General features: G+C 43.3%; 1 protein-coding gene and 1 pseudogene across 1 annotated transcript; one reads left to right on the top strand and one right to left on the bottom strand.

Moving 5' to 3' along the window:
- Window positions 1–5610: 5610 nt before the first annotated feature.
- LOC133886924 (F-box/LRR-repeat protein 12) lies at window positions 5611–11555 on the top strand. Its single transcript, XM_062326835.1, has 3 exons — window positions 5611–5907; window positions 9841–9898; window positions 9977–11555. Exon 3 carries the CDS (start codon window positions 10227–10229, stop codon window positions 11370–11372), a length of 1146 nt encoding a protein of 381 aa, XP_062182819.1. The 5' UTR covers window positions 5611–5907; window positions 9841–9898; window positions 9977–10226; the 3' UTR covers window positions 11373–11555.
- A 2394-nt stretch (window positions 11556–13949) lies between these two features.
- Window positions 13950–16256, bottom strand: LOC133887461 (protein NLP2-like; annotated as a pseudogene).
- Window positions 16257–23110: the final 6854 nt, after the last annotated feature.

Below are 23110 nucleotides of genomic sequence, written 5' to 3'. Positions count from 1 at the left end.
TGTTTTTTTGGGGAAAAAATAGTGGTTTTTTGGATCGCTAAACTTTTATTATGTAATACATCTATAATCAAATCTGGTTTTAGTTTTTTTGCAGCTGTAATCGTGGCATGCGTCGTATAAAATTTGTGTGTATCACTTCACCTCTTCTACGAATTTGTGTGTTCGAAAATAAAATACATAGAATGAGATCAAGTGTCATGGACATACCAAGGTTTGGCAACCATCAAAACAAGCGCCAAATTATAATAGTGAAAAACAAAATTTGTAAAGATGGTTGAACACAGCAGAGAATCAAAAACCGGTTTGACCTGTTTTTCCAAAATTTCGGTTCTACCTTTGGAATCTGGTAAAAACCTGTATCGGTCAAAAAAAATTTGGCCCAATTTGAAAAACCACCCAAAAAAACCTGCCTAGCCCAACAGTAGAAACCTATCCTCAAATTCCTTGTTCCCCTTCCCGGCTTGCCCCTCAAAATTTCCCCTATGGCGTGCGGGCTCGAGCTCGGCTACTGCAGTCCGCCGCTGACGCCACGCCCTAACTGAGCGGGTGCAAGACAGGAGACAGCCTGGGCGTGCGGCCAGGAGACCTGGACGGCTGACGGCGGGATCCTATTGAGCGGCACTGGGCCGGGGATGGACACCCCTCGACGACTAGACCTTGAGACAGCCGCTGCATCCGGTGAGTGCCTGATATCTGAGCCCCTCCTCGATGCCTGCCGGCTCTAACGTGCTCCACGTGGCCGCCGCCATCCAGGCCGTCCACCGTGTTACAGATCTTGGCCATTTCCATTGCTATCGCTCATGGTTTCTGTCAGCATACTTGCATGTATACTTTGAGTAATAGTGTTTCTCCATTCACTCTGAAAACTAAGCTGCACTTGGGTGCATGTGCATCTGCTCTGCTCAATTTCTTACATTATCTGTCTTTCATGTTTCTGCAATTGTCTGTGCTTTTGTTTGCAACTAGAGACAAAAACTCTCACCTGATTTTACTTAAAGATGCATCACATAATGTGCCTAAATATTTATGCATTTGTTCACACCTAAATGCTAAGATAGATTCCTTTAGTGCACATAATTAGTTCTGAATGTGCATGAATCATGTTGATTAGTCCAAAGTCTAATATTATTCAAAACAAATGTTCATTGTTTACCATTCTGACAAGAGGTAAAAAATTTAGAACACTGACAATGGGTAGTTAAACTGAGGCTTGTTTAGTTTTCAAGTAAAGCTAAGTCAACTAGTCAATCTGTTCTTCTTCTCTGTAATCTGTATACACATAGGGACATGATTTAGGTTTATGCATATATGCATCTAAAATTTTGAGGTTGCTCTTATTCTTTAGCTGGAATTCTGTCATGCTGCAGATTCTAGTGAGAAATAAGAAAGATTTTCCTTGATGCCCTTTCAGGTGTAAAATAGTGGGCTATTTGATTCCTTAACCAATCTGGGTTTGGAACTGTTACCTTGATCAGCAATACTAATTTCTTTTGTTGGATAGCCATATCACTAAGAATGTACTGACTGTGCTGTTAAGGACTTGTGTATGTGATGATAATCATGCAAACTGCTTTCATTCAGTTTCTTTTTCCTGCTTGTTTGATTAATAATTGATGCCAAATTGACTGTTTAAGATCGTCTTCGACACCATAATTTGTTGAACTGACCATACACTAAGTTTGACTTTGACAGAAATATTAGCAGACAAAGATTAATCGGTTTAGTACCATTTTCTAACCTTTCAATGACCTGTTGATCCTCTGTGGGCTATTGTCAAGAGAGCATTTCTGACTTTTAAGCTAACTTTTTGGGACATCTTAATTTCAATCAAGACACAGGAATAAAATGACACACACACATGGCTAGCCTCTTAGCCTTAGCTGTCTCAATTTTTCTGATGCTTACTGTATGACAAGATGTTCATGTTACTGTACATAGCAAGATGTGCTTTGCCTCATCCAATTATAGTTTACTTTTGCACTATTTACATGATCAAATTGATACTTCAAAATTAATCCAAGAGAGTTGTTGAATGGTTTGGCTCTGTGCTGCCAGCAGTCAAACTAGTTTGGCTGGCACTCAGGTCGGTAGCCATGACTGGCCTGATTGGGAATCTTTAGGATTTAGTTCAGTTTTGAACTTATTTTCTAAAAAAGTTACAATAGAAGTCTTGTTGGCCCTTCTCTGATTCAAGATGAACACAATTTTATTAATCTTTATAACTCTCTCCACAATAATCTTGTATATGTATACGCGAGCATTGGAATCATCTTAACCTTGGGAACTTATCTTGTTCATTTGGCACTTTGTTGGTGATACGTGCTTTAAAGTTCAAACATGTAAGATTTGGGACTATGTTTATTTTTTTGTTTAATCATGCCAAAGGACTATGGCATTTGGGATGGCATTATTATGTTGGGTGTAATGAATATATCTAATATGCTATGGATTTATGATATTGTCTAATTTCTTTATTGTTATATGTAATATGTGGTGATTAATTGATTAGGGATAATTTCTAGCAAATTCATGTCATTTAAAAAAATGAATTTGATTCTGATATATCTGATATGTCATGTTTACCAAGTAAATAAAACCCTGGGCACAGTCCGAGCCTGAAGTTGGATTCGTTGCAGGCAGATATACAATTCCATCGAGGCTCCCATGTAAACCCGAGGCAAAATAAAAATGAACCAGACAAAATTGGGCCAATTTCTATTGGTTCTGCTTACATTTGTTCTGTTGCTGTATCAGGATACTTAGAGTCGACTCCCCTTTACCCCTCCGGTCATAAAAACATGACATTTAGATAAGGTCATGTCAGACTTTTAAAACTTCAATTAATAATAGTTTCCAAAATATTTAGTTTGAAAACATTAAAAATCATAATTTTAGATTTGTCTCGAAAATTGCTTCATAATATCACAAATTTATTGGATTTTATAAACATATCCTAATGCAAAATTGTTGCCAAAGGTATTCATTAGAAATCTTGTCTTGTCCAAAATGTCTCTCTATCCGAATTTGTAAGGCATGGACATCCTTTAATATTGAAAGTCTGTAAGTTTTGACCGATAATTGGACTAAAATTTAAAAATTGCAAGGATTACCATTGGAACTCTGAGAATACGAAGCTTAATTAGTTTGCTGCGCTCTCTTCCTCAGTAGTACCACTCTCTAAACTGATAGCCCTGAGAGGCACGGAGAACAGCGTGATCTCTCCAACCTTCAATTCAAATATTAAATAGGCCCCTTTGTTCTGCAAATTGGCATCTCAACCAACCAAGGTAAAAACATCAGAAGACCATGGTGGTGCGCCACGGCTGGGTGAAGGCTTGTCGCCACTGGTCTGACCCGCCCTTGCGCCACCACGAGCTCAATGGAGACTCCTCCGATTGGATTTGGTCATGGTGCGGACGAATGCGGAGGAGGGGCTGAGGAAACGTCGTTGTGGAGCTCACCGGCCGTCACCTCCAGATCAGAGCGCTCGGGGCTCGATCTGGTTAGAGGGGTGGTCAATCTGGTGACGAGAAGCTTGACCCGGCCGGAGAGAAGCCTGATCTAGCCGTGGGGAGCTCCGCCGGTTGGCAGTTCCGATCGCGGTAGATGAGAGGCATGTGTGCCACGGCAGCCATGGCGAAGGGGGAGCGTAGGAGGAACGAGAGAAGGGGGTGTCGATTTGGAGAAGGGAGGAGGAGGGACGGGAGCGACGAAGGGGGTGCGAAGGAGAGGAGAGAGTAGATAGTTGGGATGGACTGAATTTTTTATTTAAACATGAGGCTAGCTTAATACAGGACCCACTTCTAGCACCGTACCTCATGACCATTGCAATAAGCTCACTAACACAAGGCCTAGCCTGATTGACTGATTGAGCCATACATATTGTGGCCGGTACAGTTGGGCCAACTTTGATGAAAACCCTATAGGTAACACGTCAATTTTTAGCTTATGGGTAGAGTTGGTGTTTGAGATTCATGTGCCTAATAGTGAATGGTTGTGATCGGCTCTAGTGCCGAGCGGACAAGTGCGGGTCGGAGCTGGTTGAGGGACACGTCTTTTTATGGCGAGGGTGGATGGATGGGTGATTGATTAGTTTGAATATCAAATTCCAAATGTATTTTTTTAAAACCGTAAGTCTATTTTTTAATCCATTTAAACCACTTTATTGTTTAAAATTAATAAAAATATATCGAATATGAACACAAGCTCATCCTAATTTTTAATCAATAGAAAATCATGTCATGTTGCCGTACCCGCTTGTCAATAGCTTCATGGTATGAATCGTGTAATATGAAAACCTCATTTAAAGGTGGCAGCATGATTATTTTCCTCAGTAGTGTGCGTGGGGGATATGCTCCCTCCTAGCAAGATATGGGCTGCTCTTTAAAGGAAACGTTAGACTTGTCACTGAGTCAGAAATTCAGGTATCAAACCTTCTCTTAAGGACGATATGGGGTCTTGGCTATCTAGTTTGTAGTTTGTATAGGACTGTTTTTCTTCTTCTTGTGCTCTGTCAACTGGTAAAACTCCTGATTTTACTTAATAGAGCACAATAGGATAATTTCCTCCTGTTCCATTTAAAAAAATAAATTCAGGTATCAACCTCTCTCTATTGCTCTATGATACGGTATGCATTACAAACATATACATGGTATCTTTTCTCTTTTATGACATGCTTGCCCCGCGACCCCTTCTAGCATAGTTCTCCTCTTGCTGCCCTTTCCACTATGACCTCACCTCCGCTCTGCCACTGCGACTGCACCTACCCTGTCATGCCGCCCTAACACCACGGGGCATGGCTACTCTCCATTCCCCACCACCCCTTCTAGCACCGCCCCGCTCGCCCCCGCAACAGCCCACCTTCATGAACCTTCCTTCATGTCAGCTTCTATAACCAGAACAAGAGGAAACCCATGGATAGCAGATATCCAATTATTTCGATATTAGTATCCATCAAAACACGAATATAGATATATGTATTTGTATTCGTTTTTAAAATGGATACTAAAATGAATGTATCCGAATTCATTTTCGAGATTCAGATTCAAATGTGGATATCTGAATTGCTTTGAATTTGGATGTGGAAATGAATAATATCTGTATCCGCTAACCACGGAACCAAATTTCGCTAATGTTTTAGAAATTTCAGAGGTGAACAAAATTTATATATTCTGACCCAATCAAATTGGAACAAATTTCAGTCAAATTTGATCAAAAATTTAAATTTTCGATGTGTATTTTGAACAAAATTTCTAAAATTTCGGTAATTTCAGTAATTTCAAATGTGAACAAAATTTTTACGCACCAAAATAAAAATTATTATCGTTAAAGGTGTAGGATATTTATATACAACCTGATCGAGTAGATATTCAAATGCAGATTCAGATTCAAACTATCCAATTCGTATTCGTATTTGAGAATATTCAAATTTATATTCGTATTCATATTGAAATATGGATAACAATATAAAAAATCAAATATAAAGGACCCAACCCGAACCGCCCCCGTCTCACAAATCAGAACCGAACCAACGCTTGAGGACTTGTTCAACTCGGCACGGCAAAAGCAAAACTTTTTTAAAGAAATCTCTTGCTGTCTTGCACCCATCATCAACCGCTTCAACTCGGAACGACAACTCGAAAGAGTCAAAGAACGGAACGCAGAGCAGCCGAGTCGCATACACGTCTGCCGTCCGTCCCCGTCCGGACCCAAGCTGCCAAATTTGCCAAATCATCCGTCCCCCCAATTCCTTTCCCCTCCCCCTCCCCGCGAACAAGGCTCGACGACCATGGCCGCCTCCTCCCCCTGACCCCGCCCACCGCGGCCTCAATCAATCCATGAGACTTCCGGCGTCAAAATCCGATCTTGCCGCCGCCCGAGGATGTCCCGGCGCGACGTATTCTACAGGTGATTGGTTGCCCTCCCTCGATTCTGCTGTTCATCCCTTGTTTCGTCTAGGCACGGAGGTAGGGAGTCCGGGGCTGGTTCTGGACAAATAGGGGTGGATAGGCCATGGATGCTCGTAGATGATGGGATTCTTATGCTTCGTTGGTACCTTTTACTAGGATTCCTCGTTTTTGGAGTGGGAATCTCGGTTCCCTGTTATTTTAGGAACCAAGAACCGAGATTAAAGAATCTTCAACCCTCATGGTTGGTTGATTGGTGTACGATTGGCTCATCTGCTTACTCTGTTCTGCTTGTCTGATTGAAAAGTGGTTGTGATTTCTTCCTAATGGAAGAATCCGTACTCTCTAGTTTAAATGAGCTTCTTTTGCAAGTCAGGAATTCAGGATACAAGTTGTTTGGGTAATGTACAAACAATATTTGTTACTAGAATGCCTATCTTTGTGGTCATCTTTTTGGTACCAAAAGAAGGGTCATGGTGCTGGACTTTAGGGAGCAAACCTAATTTTCAGATGCTGTAGTAAGCTCACCCATGCAACGCTTCGGTACGTTGTTGTGATTCGTGGGTGTAGGAAGAATAGATTTTGTGGGATTGTGGATATATTGTATTGAGCCTCTCGGGCGGTATAAATAGAGTACAGAGATTTGAGGGGCAAGAAGCATCCCCGATACATATGGCAGTATGGGATTATAAATCCTAACTACCAAATATACTCTAATATCCCCCTGTAGTCGTAACGGGAGTATCGCAGATGGTTAGACTGGAGAAGAAGCCGAAGGTAGCAAGGCTACAAACTGACACCCCCCCCCGGCAGTCGTAGGGCTCGTTTGGCAGGGCTCCAGATTCTCCCAGAAACGTTTCGGTTTCAAATTCTCCCTGGAAACGTTTCTCTGGTGAATCACCCTCAATTTTCTGAAAACGTTTGGCAGGGATTTTGGATTCGGATTCTTGAAGAAAAATGACCTGAGTGATTCTTGAAACGGGTGAAACACCATTTTGGGTGATTCTCCTCGTAGTGTTAAAAATGAGAAACGTTTCAGGTGATTCAAGGTGAAACGTTTCACGTTTTGGTGCGTTTGGCAGGGATTCTAGAGAATCACCAGAGAATCTGAAACGTTTCTTGCAACCAAACGGTGCCGTAATACCGTTGCATTGCCGGTGTTGCGACTAGAGTGGAGACCAATGAGGAGCTCATGCGGATGGTAGCCCTTTTGTTGCCGAGGTAGTCGAGAGCGGTGTGCCGTGGACACTGCCGTGGAGAGGGGTGCAAGCCCCAAAACACCAACGCGGGCGCACAGGTACACAAAATTAGCATGATCTAGCCGATGACTCGACTGGCGGCAGCGGCAGCGGCCTCCATCGGGAGGCGGCGACGGCGACCTGGAGTTGCGGCAGATTGGTGCTAACTTGGACTGACGCTGGCGGTGGTGGCGAGGACGAGCGGGTGGTGACCCCAGTGACCACACTCGAAGGGTGGTGCCGGTAGGCGATGACGATGTGGCCACGGGTGTAGGCACTCGGTGGTGTGATGGCTCTATGGCATGGATGACATGCCGGCAATGATGATCCAGCGTGACAACGGCAGGCTGACCAGCACTCGAATGGTGTCGACGAGCGCGCTTAGTCACACCGCAGCATCGTCAGAGGGAGGAGGCACTGGAGAGGTCGAAGCCGAGCAATGTAGTCCGAAGCGGAGGAGTGATCGACGGATCGGCAGGACGATGCAATCCGATCTCTGATCGGGAAAAAAGAAAGGCAGCAGTAGATCGGGCAGCCAGCGGCACGTGCATCCGATGGTGTGGCACGCGCACGAGCGACGATGGCGCAGCCTGCTCGACGACGTGCACGTAGATCGATCGAGTACATGCAAGTAGATCACCACATGCAAGCAGATCACCACGAACACATGCAAACTGATCGTGATCATGTGCACACGGGCACTCGTCGGCAACCACGTGCATGACCACGCACGCGGCGCGTAGATCGGCGCGGTCGCGGCATGCACGAGCGACGATGGCGCGGATCGGCACGCACGCGGCAGATTGACAAGTGTCCGGCGGGTAACGACGAGCGACGATCAAGCTAGCCGACAAGCAGGGCTTTCTGACAGGAGCAACGCACGCACAGAGGAGCCCTTCTGGTGCTGAACAACGCGAAGACGGTGGCGGATCAATATGATCAACCGTGAGAACTTAGCTACGAGTTGCGCAGCCCCCGGCGGAGATCATGGAGATTGATCTCCCCGGGGGCAGCGTGGTGAAAGCGGAAGCGGTGGATTTAGGGTTAGGATCGAAACCTAAACTGATACCATGTAGGAAGAATAGATTTTGTGGGATTGTGGATATATTGCATTGAGCCTCTTGAGCGGTATAAATAGAGTACAGAGATTTAAGGGGCAAGAAGCATCCCCGATGCATATGGCAGTATGGGATTATAAATCCTAACTACCAAATATACTCTAACAGTGGGGAGTCGCCTTGCAGGGTCCTGTTTCTTGGACAGCCATGTGAGCTTGCTACACATGGGCTTGCTGACGTAACCGAATGAAACTGGAAATTCGTGTTGTCGTGGAGTTGCTCCTTTGACTGCACCAGAAGTGAGCTGGAATTGCAGTGTAGTTTCCGTCCATCGTCGGATTACAGTTAGCCAATGGAAATTTGCCACGTAGTAAAAGGAGATTGGCGAGTTTTGCGTTGGCGTCACCTGTTTTGGTTCCATGTTCATTAATAATAGCTGTAACGTATGTGGTTTACACTATTGATTCAAATATCTATGTTTGTAGTAGTCTTAAGTCTTAACTATTTCCACCATTTAGCATTGATGCAATTGTGTGTTATTGATGCTGGCATGTTGCAGCACAAATATTTTGCTAAATGAAGTAGTGGCAAGGCTCAAGATTCACTACAAATTGTGTGAATAGATCATTATTCATTAGCTCCACTTTGTATGTAAACTTATCAGAACATTTTAATTCTACCATGTATACATGCCTTGTTACAATTCTGAATAGTGTTAAGGTTTTTGTTTTGACAAGTACTAAGATGAGATGGATTGTCTAGTCATTAGCATGAAACATTCTATCTATCCCATGGTTTGCTGGTAGTCCTGAATTTAATGTATGCTCCACCTCACAATTCTGATGCCTTGTTTTACAGCACCTGTTAGATTGCAGCCATTTGAAACATTTGAAACCATAAATGTCGTTATTATTGCTGTGTAATATATAATAAATGATAAAAAACATTCATTTTTTCCATAAATAGCAAGAAAAATCTGTAAGCGGAATTAAACTTCTTTAAAGAAGTAAACACTTTGTTACAGTCATTTCCAATATGCCATTAATGGTACCATATTTTTCTCATTGGCTCATATCGTCATCTGCCAAATCTAGTAAGTTTTTTTATTTAGTACTAATACAAAGATGAGTTCAAGACATTATTTTCTCTCACATCTGTTCTTTTTTCTTTTGGTAACTACACTGATCAGAACTTGTTGACTAATTATGGAAGCCTTTCACCAACTACTATGTGTATTTGGCTTTTAACCTTTAGCTAATAGGATCGTGATTCATTAGAATGAAAAAACAAACCAAAACCTTCTCCTTCATTTAATGCTATTTGATTTCGGATATATGGAGCAAACAATGCTTCTTATGCAATAGTAAGCACTGTTGAGCTCAATTTGTGTTACATAAGCTTACTTTAAAGCTTTAAAACATTCTTGATTGGCTACCATTTTTACTGTTCTGGCAACTTAATGTGGTGTAGCTCTGATTATTTACTGCTGAGTGTCAGCTTGATTGGTCCACCATTTTTTCAATGCATCCTTTGAACACCACCACATTGTATCTATGTGAACTACATTGTCTATTCTGCAATTTTTTTTTTCTTTTTGTCTGCTTGAGTATCTGACAACAATTACGTGTCTATTGACAGCTGTGGATCTTGTGGATACCCTCTAAACCTTTCATCTTCTAACCGAAGCACATCTGAAGTAGGCTCCTCATACCAGAAGTCTCTGAAGAAAGGTCTGATTTCATTCATATCTGTTGATCTCAGCCGATTTACTCAGGTAGACGAGATATCTTGCTTTCCCCTCACCTGGCGTAGCTACCGGCCAAAAACTAAGCTTCTTTGCCGAAAATGCGGAGCTTCTATTGGGTATGCATATGGTGAGCCAGCTGTTTTGTGTAGCTTCGATCCACCAAGTTCATCCTCCTCCGGAGCATCTCAGAAGTATTTAATAAAGATTCAAGCTCTCCAACCTTCAGACGGAACCCAGTAGTCTGTCAATTTCAGTCAAAATTTCGAAAAAGGAGACAATGGATGGCAGCTTACAAAACTACATCAATTACCCATCTGATGATTGCTTGCTTTCTATATTTAACAAGCTTGAAAATGAGTCGGACAGGAATGCTTTTGGTTTAACTTGTAAGAATTGGTTCAAGGTTCGAAACATTGGTCGGAAATCACTAACATTCCATTGTTCTTTTAACCCAACAGTAGATAAGGAGCATGCCAAGTGCATCCCAAAGATATTGGCTTGCTCTCCTCATCTTAACAGGATATCCCTTGCTGGGCTCACAGAGCTACCTGACTCAGCTTTGTACACTCTGGGAATGTCTGGATCGTCTCTGCAATCCCTTTCATTGTACTGCTGTTCTGGTATAACGGATGATGGTCTAGCACAGGTGGCGATTGGATGCCCAAATTTGGTGATTGTTGAACTTCAAAGCTGCTTTAATATTACAGATCATGGTTTGGAAAGTCTTTCAAAGGGCTGTCATGCTTTGAAGAGTCTAAACCTTGGTTCTTGCATGGCCATTTCAGATCGAGGGATTTCTGCTGTCTTTAGCAATTGCTCAAACATTTGCACACTAATCATATCTGGGTGCAGACGTTTGTCTGGTGTTGGATTCAGAGGGTGTCCAAGTACACTTTGTTATCTAGAAGCTGAGTCTTGCATGATTTCTCCAGATGGCTTGTTGGATGTAGTGAGCGGTGGTGGACTTGAGTACCTGAATTTGCACAAGTTAGGAAGCTCAGCTGGGCTGGATGGCCTTGGTAGGCTTGCTTTTGCCAAAAGACTCTGCTTTCTGAATCTCAGGATGTGTCGCTATCTTACAGATGATTCCGTGGCTGCAATAGCTAGCGGGTGCCCATTGATTGAGGAGTGGAACCTTGCTGTCTGCCATGGGGTCCGTTTACCTGGTTGGTCTGCAATTGGATTGTACTGCAATAAGATGAGAGTTCTGCATGTCAATCGTTGCCGAAACATTTGTGACCAAGGTTTGCTGGCCCTCCGCAATGGCTGTGTGCACCTTGAAGTTCTGCATGTAAATGGCTGTGTCAAAATTACTAATACTGGCCTGGCATTATTCAACATTGCCAGGCCCAATGTGAATCTAAGGGCGGATGAAGTTATGTCCATTGGCCCTTCCATTGAGAATTTGTTCCGGTTGCAATGATCAGAGTGTAAGCAGATCCCTCAGTTTGGGCTTACAAGATTTAGCCCTTCTCCTTACAAGTGATTGGTTCTTTGGCCATTATGCTGTCCATTGTATTTGCTTCATTGCATACTTATTTCATCATTGTAAAATATCATAGGATGCTGCAGAGAGAACCATAAATATACAAATGAGTTGAACTTATGTAGGGTGTATGTTGGTTATTAATATGCACTGGCTCTGGTTTATTGGCGAAACAGATTACTTCTGTATTTCTGGTTTTTTTGCAAAGGGTTGGCAGGTTTTAATTTCATGGCCGAGAAGTGCAACCTAGATGGGAACAGCCTGGCTCATCAAGGTTCTGTAGCAGAACCTGCAAAAGATGAGTTGTGCTTAGCTGACCACTAAAGCCCGTCTGCCCTGGTTCTAACTCTGTCAATGGTGTCCCCCAGGGCATCCTCCTTTGTTCAGTTTTTTTTTTTTTTTACTTCACCTGAATGCTACCTGGCTGGCGTCGAGGTTTGTTTGTTTGAAAATTCTCCTGTACCACCCGATGCAAGTTTTTTTAATCGACACAAAACACACTACACCCTATTAAAAATGTTATTTCACCAATTGCTAGTTCATTTTCATACTGTTAGTGAATTGTTTTTATGAACTATAGTGGGTAGTTGGGTACCCAATTGCATCCTTATGTGCCACCATGTATAAATCATTGCCTGGCATAGGTCCTGCCTCTGATTCAGCTATCTTGAAATGACTGAATTGTCAAAGGTTGAGGTCATGGTTATATCAAAAGCCAAATGAAGAGCTTGCACTTCTCTACACTCTCCTTCTGAAAGATTTAACATGGTATTTTCCCAACTCTAGTCCGTTTCCACTCAATCTTGTCCGGGACGTTTGGTACTCAGATTCTTGAACACAGTATTACAAACTCATCTAGCTGATTGCTGTACATACCATTTTGAAGTTCCTTAGCTGCTGTTTTATTCTATCATCTAATTTGATAGCTACTCTAATGTTTTTATTAGTAAACTTCCTAGTTTAGAGCACTAAAGTTAAATCTGGTGATTGTGTGCAATTGTTACACTGCGGATTTCAACTCCTTTTTCCCATTAGATCTTAGTCACATGACTGCAACGAAGCCTGTCTCCGGTTGCAGCTCTAAAGAGGTATCGTCCCCAGCTATTTCCCATATAAATATCACCAGATCCTCTCTACAGGCTGAACATGCCTCCAGTTTTGATGGATGCATGTAAATAAATACACCCGTAGTCCCTGAAATAACAGAAATCATATGTACTTCCAGCTAAAGATTTGCGATTGTGTTGGTTGACACAAAATTATATTCATACTTCAGAAGGGAAAAAAAATCAGGTCAATTACTATCTCAAATAATTTATCTGATCTCTAACCCCTAAAATAATTTATCTGATCGTTAACCCCAAAATTTAAATGGCACTCCCTCTATTTCAAAATATAACGCGCGGTTTGACTTGGCACAGTCTCCTAAACTGAACTTTGACCCTTAATGTCTCTTATAGTAAAAAACTCGATCCAAGAGAAGAAGCATCTCAAAGGCATTGCATTAAGATCAAGAAAAGATCCTGAAAGCCGGTTACAACCCGTACGCTATTGCTGAGCGACGGCGCCACAACCATAGGGAACACACATCGTAGGGCTTTTTTTTAACAAGAACCAGGATTCGAGCCCTGGTTGTTAACCTCGTACCTAGAGGTCTTACCACCTCTTATAGTATAATGCTCAAAACAGTAAAATCATAATCATAAGAAAGAACTTCTCAATGCGAATATAACCGTACCATTTTTATATTACAAAGTTTACATATCTCCCGAGTAATTGCTTGTCAAAGTTTATAAAGTTTGAATCTTCGAATGCGTGCACACCTTATAAGAAGAAAGGGAGTACAATGTAGGCTGTGTTTGGTTAGTTGGACGAAGTTGAATGTGATGAGATCATTCTAGATGGGATGGCTCTAGATGAGGTGGTATAAATAGGTTGTTTCATTGGATATATGGGATAGTACGAAAATATATTTGGTTGGATGTATGAGATGGTATGAGAATCTTAGTTGCTTAAAAAGTCATGTATTATATCTATGTATAACTTAATTATTTTATAGAAATAAGAATTTTATATTTGTTATTATCAATAAACTATGTTAATCAATACTAATCATTACTAATTCCAGTTAATCATAACTTAAGTTGTCAATAATCATCTCTAATACTTATAATAATAATTACTTATGGTTAATAACATCTAATAGTAACTAATGTTTAACTAAAAATTCTTAATAGCCACTAATAGTCACTAATTATCACAAATCACAAGTGATTAGTGGAATTAATAGAACCTGTACAGAGTCGTTCGGTTGATTTTCACACATAAGATGGTTTAGCATCTAAATGAAATATTCCTAAAATCTGTACCACTCCATTCTAAATGATTTAGTTCGATCCAAACCAACCAAACGCAGGGACAACGCATCATCCTAGGCGATCCCATGCAGGTTCTCCCTCGTACGTCCAATCGAACACGCGGCAAGATAACAACATAGCAATTTTTGAACCAAACACCACGACCATGTAATCTCAAAGATCAAAATAATCATATTATAAGACCTAACTCAAACATCCTTTTACTCCGTAGCATCACTAGGCATGAAAATTTTATAGACCAGCACCAATCTTTCTTCAGTGGTTCTGCCCAAGGGTAAATACCAACATACTTTGTACAATTCAGAAAATTACAGAGATAGTTTCGCGTCAGATTTTGCAGTACCGTCATGACCTACGAGCCTAATATGGAGCTACTAACAGAGGAACTTCCAGCAGCACATGGAACATCTCGAACTCGAACTTCCAAAATATGCGACCTGGTAGTGTCTAGTACATCATGGCATTCCTGGAGGTCGGCGTCACTTGCTAGAATCACCCAGTCATCTTCATCGTCCCTGTATTTGAGTTGAAGCGCACCAACTGATAGCATCAGCCGCTTTGCGATTTCCTCAAGCAGATGCTGGTATTTCATGGTTGGTAGCAACCTGAATCTCACTGTGTCATCCTTGTAATTGGCCTTCACAACGATGATTGTATTGCCTTCATTAATTGACTTGAGTTTTGAAGCATTTCTTGAAAGTTCCGTGACTCGATGCGCTGCCACTGGAACAATCTGTCAAACTCGAAGAAGATGGAAGGCTTTGCTTCTCTATTTCAGTGTTCATTTTGCATTGTTTTGGCATAAAAGATGAATCCCTTGATACATCCTTGTGCTGAGCACCCGCTATATATCCACAAGTCAGTTTTGATGGGATATCCACATGCAGTGGCCCATTTGACATGCTAGCAGAATGTAAATTCCGAAACAATCTTCCATCATTCAGATTGAGATCAGTTTTACCAAATTTTCCTTTCTGAGCTTGGAGTATATGTTGTCCTTGATATTCACTTTGGTGTGGACCACAATCAGGTTCAAACTTTAGTTCGGAAAATTCAGATTCAAATGGAAGAGGCTCAGAATCTTCACATTCAACATGCATCACCAAAGGCTTCTCGCTAGAGGAAACAAATGAAATGAGACATCCAGTGGCAGGATCATATTTTAGCTCTCCCTCAACTCCATGTACTGAACTTATCACATTCTGGATCTTCTTTAGGGATCGATTTACCTTCTTTATCTTACGAGATGGCCACTGTGATATTCCATGTTGCCGGCATATCCTTTTCAATGTTGTTGGGCAAACTGCAAAGCACCAGCAAAGGAATAAATAATCCCCATAAGTTACCTACAAATAGCGAATCCTATAACACCATTTGGTTTAATTGGGGATTTTCCCCTATAGATATTCATTACAATATTACACTAGCTTTAATAATATCTGCACTTGTGCTCTGTTCAAATTCATCTGAAATGATCTTAAATGTATGAGAACTTACAATTTGTACAAAAAGAAATCAGCAAAGGGTCATGACAGAGCATAAAGAGCATACCACCAATGCTCTTTGCAGCATCTCTTAGACTGCCAGAAAAGTACTGCTGAAGGACACTCATGCTAGGTTTCAACTGCAAAAGTAATGAACTGAGATTAGGCACTATTAAAGTGGTTAAATTGTCTTATATCTTCATTCCACACGAGTATTAAGGAGTTTCTTTAAGAGATATGGTAGGAGCATTTGTCTATATAGATACCTAAGTCTAGTTTATCAGTTGAAAAGATTGATCTGGACCAACCTTACGAAACGATAACACAGAAAAATGATATAGTCACTTGCAGGCTTGAAGCTACCAGGAAGGATATAAACTTGTCGCAGTGCTTGGATAAGATGATGCACAAGATATCTAAAGCTACTTGCAAAAGAGTTCAGGAAAATAGACCATGCTTTTATACATAAAGCCTTTCCAGCAGTATGTCGACTAAAATAGTACTGCAGAGTTCCAACCTACAAAAGTCAGCCTGACCATACGATAGGGATGAAAAAGAACAGAGGGAGAGGGAAAGCTGAGCTTAACAAAAAATATATCCTTAATAGAAATATCACCCAATTGCTCACTAGTGTTCTCCATCTGATCTCCTGAAGACATAAATTTATGGCCTGAATTGATAGAAAAATCAGATGCTGAGCATCCTATCCCTGATTCCTTTTCTTTTGATGGCTTTGTTGTGGCATTCTCCATCAGTTCAGCATCTGAAATAATTCTCTTGCATACTCGCTGTGTAGTCACTGAAATGTTGTCAAGTAAAGAGCTGCTGTTCTTCACCACCTTTGCACATGAGTGGAAGGAAATACTCTAGCACATAATCGTCATTTCCCGTGAATGTGCTTCGCAGCCTGATTGCTACAGCAGCATGAAGGCCAAACTTACGTGCATGATGGACAAGCGGATAATTGAGCATATCATAATCTTTTACATCAGAGGAGAAGAAAGGATTGTTCGATAAGATTGCATTTCCTACACCTTGTCCTCTCTCAAGGGGACGTTCAGCACAGGCACGGACAAAATCTTGCATTCTGATGTCATTGACATCACAGGCAGATTCTTGGATGCAAAGAATATATTTCTTCGTTAAACCAAAATTTATAGCCTGATCCACATACCCTGACAAATGAGCATTGTTGCTAGAGCAAAGCGGAACCCATGCAAGTGCCAAAGGTAGAATGTGAGCATGGCATGCAGCTCGCAGAACATCCAATATCTCCATGAATGTAAATTCCTGGTTCCTAGTAAGGCTCTGGAAAATAAATTGTAAAATAACAGCAAGTTCAATAAAATTATGGAGCAGCAGTTGTGCTGGTACCTGGGGACGTAGCCATGCTTTGACAGTGCTCGAGTGAACAAACTGCAAGATTGAAATGTTACTAATAAGCTCAGAGAAGCAACTACAATTATGAAATAAGTTTCTGCAGAAGATCCCTGTAAAAAAATGCAACGCGCATGTGGGAAGGCTTGGGTAAAAGGTACTAGTAGTTTTATACATATTTCTGGTAAAAAGTCGATGACGACTAATTCAGAGGGTGTAATAACTAATAAATAGTTTATGAAAAACTAGTATCACTTAACTGCAACAAAGTCCTTGTAACTGTCTGCGATAAGAAGTAAACCGTTGTGAAAGAATTCTATAGGTCCTTCAGCATCACCTTATGCTGAATTCTAAAGGAAACTTTTTCTTATGGGCTACAGTGCGCTCTTTCCAGTGAAAACATAGGAAATTACAACATGCTCTTAACAGCATACAACATGCTCTTAACAGCATCCTGATTTCCACATAACATGTTTTTTAAAGAACCTTTCAAAATAATTAGTCACTGAGTACAGAAAGTACACAAGTAGTGGAGGTGCAATAAGCACAAATTCTCTTTTGGTTACACAAACTTGGTACCTATCCGTGCTTCAGTTCATTCTATTGAGCCTGTTTATTGTAAGAAGATATGAATCTATAACAAACTGCAAGGCAAACAGCGATGAAGCAATGATTTCAGTAGCAGCTAAATTTTCCATTAGACAAATTGAATAGAAAGAAAGGTGTTACATTCAACGCATGAAGTCGACAAAAGAGTAGTTGCACCTAGTCTACCCATCGAACAGAAAAACTTCATCATATTAAACACTTGTTTGAGTTATCATCAAAATTATTAGCAATTTCATCAGTGACTTCAAGAGATGATTACACCCTACAGGCCTGCTATGGGTGTTTAGGGGATAGAAGCAGACCTAAGGTCAACCAGGAGAAGCGAAAAATCCAAATTTCTCTATATCCAACCCAATGATAATAAAACCTCCAATCCCAAATAAATTTTTTAAGAACAGAGGATGTGTGCGCTAACCTGCAGAGCGTTACAACTATCATCAATCTCTGAGCAAAAGTTGTCCTTCTCAAAGGATTCACATTATCCGGTGCCTCACCAAAATAGAACAATTCACTCTTATAGAAATTTATTTTCAAACCAGATAACTACTCACATGCACATAGCAAAAGTTTTAAGTTTGTAGCCTTTTTCAGATCATATTCCATGAAAGAGGATTGTATCATTAGCATTAGGGGTGGGCGTTCGGGTATACCGAATTTTCGGTCCGGGTGTTTTAGGTATTTTGAATTTCGGTCTTCTGAAACTAGTACCCAAAATATGATTCAAAAATTTAGGTACTGAAATTTCGGTTCGGGTACCCGAAATTTCCAAAATACCCAAATTTCTTATATGATACTCATTTTGTTATTTTTGGTTTGATGTTTTAGATTTATGTATAGTTATTAAGAAAAATAAAAAAACAAAAGCTTACCACATGCCCTTAGTAGAGTTGTCGCTTACTACCTTATCAAATAAATTTGTCCTAAACTACTCATATTGACCAATGGACAATAAAATTGAGTTTCATAATCTTGTATAATGTATCACAATTCACACACTAAATGAGGGAATATGCACTATAGGAACATATATGTATATGTCTCTTCTCAAAACAGTATAACATCAAATAAAAAGGAACACTTTTCCTCTCCAGAAATACTAAATGAAAAGAATATAATGATATTTTGGGTACCCAAGGAACATACCTGAAAAAGCAAAAAAAAAAAAAAAAGAAATCGGTCATCTAGGACCCATACCCGAAATTTCGGTCTTTGAGTAATTCAGGTTCGGTCTCGGGTAGTTCGGGCTCGGTTTTTGGTCTCAGGTATTTTTTTCCCACCCCTAATTAGCATATTAGAAAATGGGTAGACCCTCCTAGACAAGATGTGGCACTATCCCCCCTTCTTGACCTGCAATTTTTTCTCTCTCGATCAAGGTTGCTAACATGTCCACGATAATATTAAATAATATCAAAGATAGAGGATCTCCTTAACGTAATCCTTTTTTAGTTTGGAAGTATTGTCCGATAGAATCGTTTGCTTTTATGGCTAGGGTTTAAGGTTTTAGGATTTATGGTTTAAGGTTTAGGGATGGTGAGTTGTTCCACTCATGAGCACCATTTTGATCATAATCCTTCCATCCGGAGACTTTGTAGAAGAAAATGTCACTTGACTTTGTCATATGCCTTCTCAAAGTCTATTTTTAATAAGACTCCATTTGATTTCTTTCGATGTAGTCCATAAATAGTTTCTTGTAGTATTACGACCCCCTTCAAGATATTACGTCCACGCATAAAACCATTTGGGTGGGGTAGATTATATGGTCCGCTACTCTATTTATACGATTGGTGGCCACTTTTGTGAAGATTTTAAAGCTAATATTCTATAAGTAAATTGAACTATATTGTTGAATGTGACATGCTTCTTTTAACTTTTGGTAGGAGAATAAATTCCCCAAAGTTGAGGCTATGTAGAGGTAGATTTTCAGATTGCAGCTCGTGGAAAAATATCATCAAGTCATCCTTAATGATAGCGCGAATATTTCTTATATTCAACTGAATAACAGGAGTACAATATATATAGACCTCTACCGAGGATCTTCCTCTACCTGATTTATAGAAACAAGATCAGGGACGAGATCCGGGAGATCAGGCGCATAAGGAAAGGCTAGGCGGGAAAGACTCAACCGCCAGCCATCTAAATAGAGAAGGGGATCACCTAAACAGGGAAAGAGATAAACTCTAACACCCCCCTGCAGTCGGAACGTCCACAGGACAGACGTTAAGACTAGAGCGAAACTCACAAAAAACAGAAGTGGGAAGCCCCTTGGTGAAGATGTCAGCAAACTGGGATGTCGTCGGGACATGGAGAACGCGAACATCTCCAATAGCAACACGCTCGCGGATGAAGTGGAGATCGATCTCGACATGCTTCGTTCGCTGATGTTGAACAGGGTTGGTTGATAAGTAGACAGCACTGACATTATCACAATAGACCAAGGTGCTCTTCGTCAGGGGACTGTGGAGTTCCTGTAGCAACTGTCGAAGCTAGCAAGCCTCGGCCACGCCATTGGTGACCGCCCGGTACTCAGCCTCAGCACTGGAGCGGGACACCGTGTTCTACCGCTTGGAGGACCAGGAAACCAGGTTGTCACCAAGGAACACAGCGTAGCCTGAAGTAGACTTGCGTGTGTCCGGACAACCGGCCCAATCAGCATCGGTATAGACAAGCAGAGCAGAGGTCGTCGATGGTCACAGAAGAAGGCCATGACCAATTGTCCCTTGCAGATAGCGCAGGATGCGTTTAACTGCAGAGAGGTGAACGTCACGAGGATCATGCATGTGGAGACACACCTGCTAAACAGCATAAGAGATATCGGGCCGAGTGAAGGTGAGGTACTGCAATGCACCAACCAAACTGCGGTACTGAGTGGGGTCGCTGACAGGTGCACCGACTGTGGAGGAGACCTTGGCATGAGTGTCGACGGGGGTACTGCACGGCTTGCAGTTGGTCATGCCAGCTCGCTCAAGCACATCCAGAGTGTACTGCCGTTGTGAAAGAAAGAGGCCCTCAGAACATTGCTGAACAGCCACACCTAGGAAGTGATGGAGGACACCGAGATCCTTCATGGAGAATTCCTTCTGAAGTGCAGTGATGATGCGACGAAGGAGATCCTGGCTGGAGGCAGTGAGGACAATGTCATCCACATATAGCAGTAAGTATGCCCTGTCGGTCCCGTGGCGATAGATGAACAAGGAGGTGTCAGACTTGGCCTCAGTGAATCCCAAACGGAGCAAGTGCGTAGCAAAGCGACTATACCAGGCACGAGGCACCTGCTTCAGACCATACAGTGACTTATTGAGACGACAAACAGCATGTGGCTGAGTAGGATCAACAAAACCTGTGGGCTGTGAGCAGTAGACCGTCTCAGTGAGAGTGCCATGCAAGAAGGCATTCTTGACGTCGAGCTGGTGAACCGGCCAGTGCTGAGAGAGCGCCAGGGACAGAATAGTATGAACAGTCGCAGGCTTGACCACCGGACTGAAAGACTCATCATAATACACACCGGGGCGCTGGGTGAAACCACGGAGGACCCAACGTGCCTTATATCTGTCGAGGGAACCATCGGCATGGAACTTGTGGCGGAAAATCCACTTGCCGGTGACGATGTTGGCGCCGAAAGGACGTGGGACGAGATCCCACGTGTTGTTGGAGAGCAAGGCGTCGTACTCCTCTTCCATCGCACGTCGCCAGTGTGGATCGGCGAGGGCGCTGCGATAGGTCTTCGGAATGGGCGAGAGGGCCGTGGCACTGAACGCGGCTGGCAGACGAAAGCCAGACTTGCCGCGGGTGGCCATCCCGTGCTGGTTAACCACCGGGGTGATGGGGACAGCACCAGGTGCAAGCCGGGCAGGTGCAGGAGCCACGGGCGGTGAAGGAGAGGGTGCCGCCGGGACGGGCGCAGCAGTGACAGGGCGTGGACGACGGCTGTATACCAGCAGGGGCACAGTCGTCGCGCGCGCACGGGACGCAGCAGGCGCCAGCGCCGTCGGTGATGAGGCCGCGCGAGGCGCAGGTGACGAGACCGCGCGTGGCGCGGGAGCCGTTGGGGCCGCGTGTGGTGCGGGGGATGTCGGGGCCACCGGGGCCGCGCGTGGCGCAGGGGATGACAGGGCCGCCGGGGCCGCGCGTGGCGCGACAGGTGACGGCGACACCGTGGCTGCGCGTGGCGCGGGCGATGCCGAGGCCGTCGGGGCCGCGCGTGGCGCGACGGGTGAAGGCGACACCATGGCCGTGCGTGGCGCGGACGCTGTCGTCGAGGTCGAGACCGTGGGAGGCGCGGTGGGCAGGTGCGGCACTAGACACTGCAGGCCCGGGGCATCAGCAGCCGTAGTGGGTGCGACGTTGGTCGCAGCAACTGCGGCTGGCGAGGTGCCAGGTGAAGCGAGGCGAGTACCTGCAGGGGAGGGAGCAATCGGAAAGACCGAAACCTCAAACTTAGACAAGAAGTCAAGGTCAGTGGTCGATGCTCGAGAGCCAGCGAGGGGAAAGCATGTCTCATCAAAGACCACATGGCAGGAAGTGATGATTCTGTTGGACGAGAGGTCCAAGCAGCGGTAACCCTTGTGATTACTAGAGTAGCCAAGAAAGACGCAAAGACTCGACCGGGGAGCAAGCTTGTGAGGCGCGGTGGCGGACATGTTGGGGTAACATGCGCAGCCGAACACACGGAGGTGGTCGTAGGAGGGATGGGAACGAAACAGGGCAAAGTGGGGGGTGCCGAGTGCTAGTGTTGTGGTGGGTAGTCGATTGATGAGGTATGTGGCGGTGTGAAGGCCTTCGACCCAGTATGACGGGGCAAGGGAGGCCTGAAAGAGCATGGAATGTATGATGTTATTAATGGAACGAATCATACGCTCGGCTTTACCGTTTTGAGAGGACGTGTAGGGGCACGACATCCGGAGCAGGACAACATTGGTGAGAAAGAAGGTGCGAGTTGAGAAGTTATCAAACTCGCGGCCATTGTCACATTGAACGCTCCGAATGGTGCAACCGAACTGCGTCTTCACATAAGAGAAAAAATTAGCCAAGGCGGGAAACGTCTCGGATTTGAGCCGAAGCAGGAACGTCCAAAGGAAGTGCGAGCAGTCATCAAGAATAACAAGATAATATTTGTAACCGGATACACTGGTAACAGGGGAGGTCCACAGATCACAATGAATCAAATCAAAATTCTTGAGAGCTCGCGAGGAGGAGGTTCCAAAAGGTAATCTAATCTGACGACCAACTTCGCATGCATGACAAAGAGAATCACTAGTATTTTTATTCCAACTGATGGCGGAGGTACTAGCGAGTTTGGACAGAGCCTCATGCCCAGGTTGCCCAAGGCGACGATGCCAAGTGGTGAGGGGGGGGGGGGGGCTGCAACAAGGGCGCATGACTCCGTGGAATGTACTGGGGCGGTGAGAGTGTAGAGGGGCCCGGAACTATTGCACCTGGCGATCACGCTCTTGGAATTGAGATCCTTCACAGAAAGGCCAAACGGGTCAAATTCGACATAACAATTATTATCAATAGTGAACTGATGAACAGAGATGAGGTTGTTAATGATATCAGGGGCAACAAGGATATTATTGAGATAAAAGGGACCCGGTAGGACTGAGTGGCCAGACGCTGTGACAAGTAAAGTAGATCCATTGCCAACTACAATGGAGGAGGAGCGTGGTGGGCGAAACAAGGAGATGTTACCAGTGTCGGGAGTCATATGACTGGAAGTGCCGGAGTCCATGACCCAATCAGTGGCACTGGGAGGATTGAGGGTCATGGTGCTGAAGTTGCTGGCGAGGGACTGCTGATCCCAAGATCCGGACCACGGTGTCCACAGTGAGGC

Source organism: Phragmites australis, chromosome 12 (assembly GCF_958298935.1).
Source record: "Phragmites australis chromosome 12, lpPhrAust1.1, whole genome shotgun sequence".
In the NCBI taxonomy this organism is placed as follows: Eukaryota; Viridiplantae; Streptophyta; class Magnoliopsida; order Poales; family Poaceae; genus Phragmites; species Phragmites australis.
Note: the sequence above shows the minus strand (reverse complement) of the source record. Positions and strands in the feature narration are given on the sequence as shown.

What these genes read in the sequence shown, in the direction of transcription:
- LOC133886924 (XM_062326835.1), top strand. Translation starts at nt 10,227, where the DNA reads ATGGATGGCAGCTTACAAAACTACATCAATTACCCATCTGATGATTGC.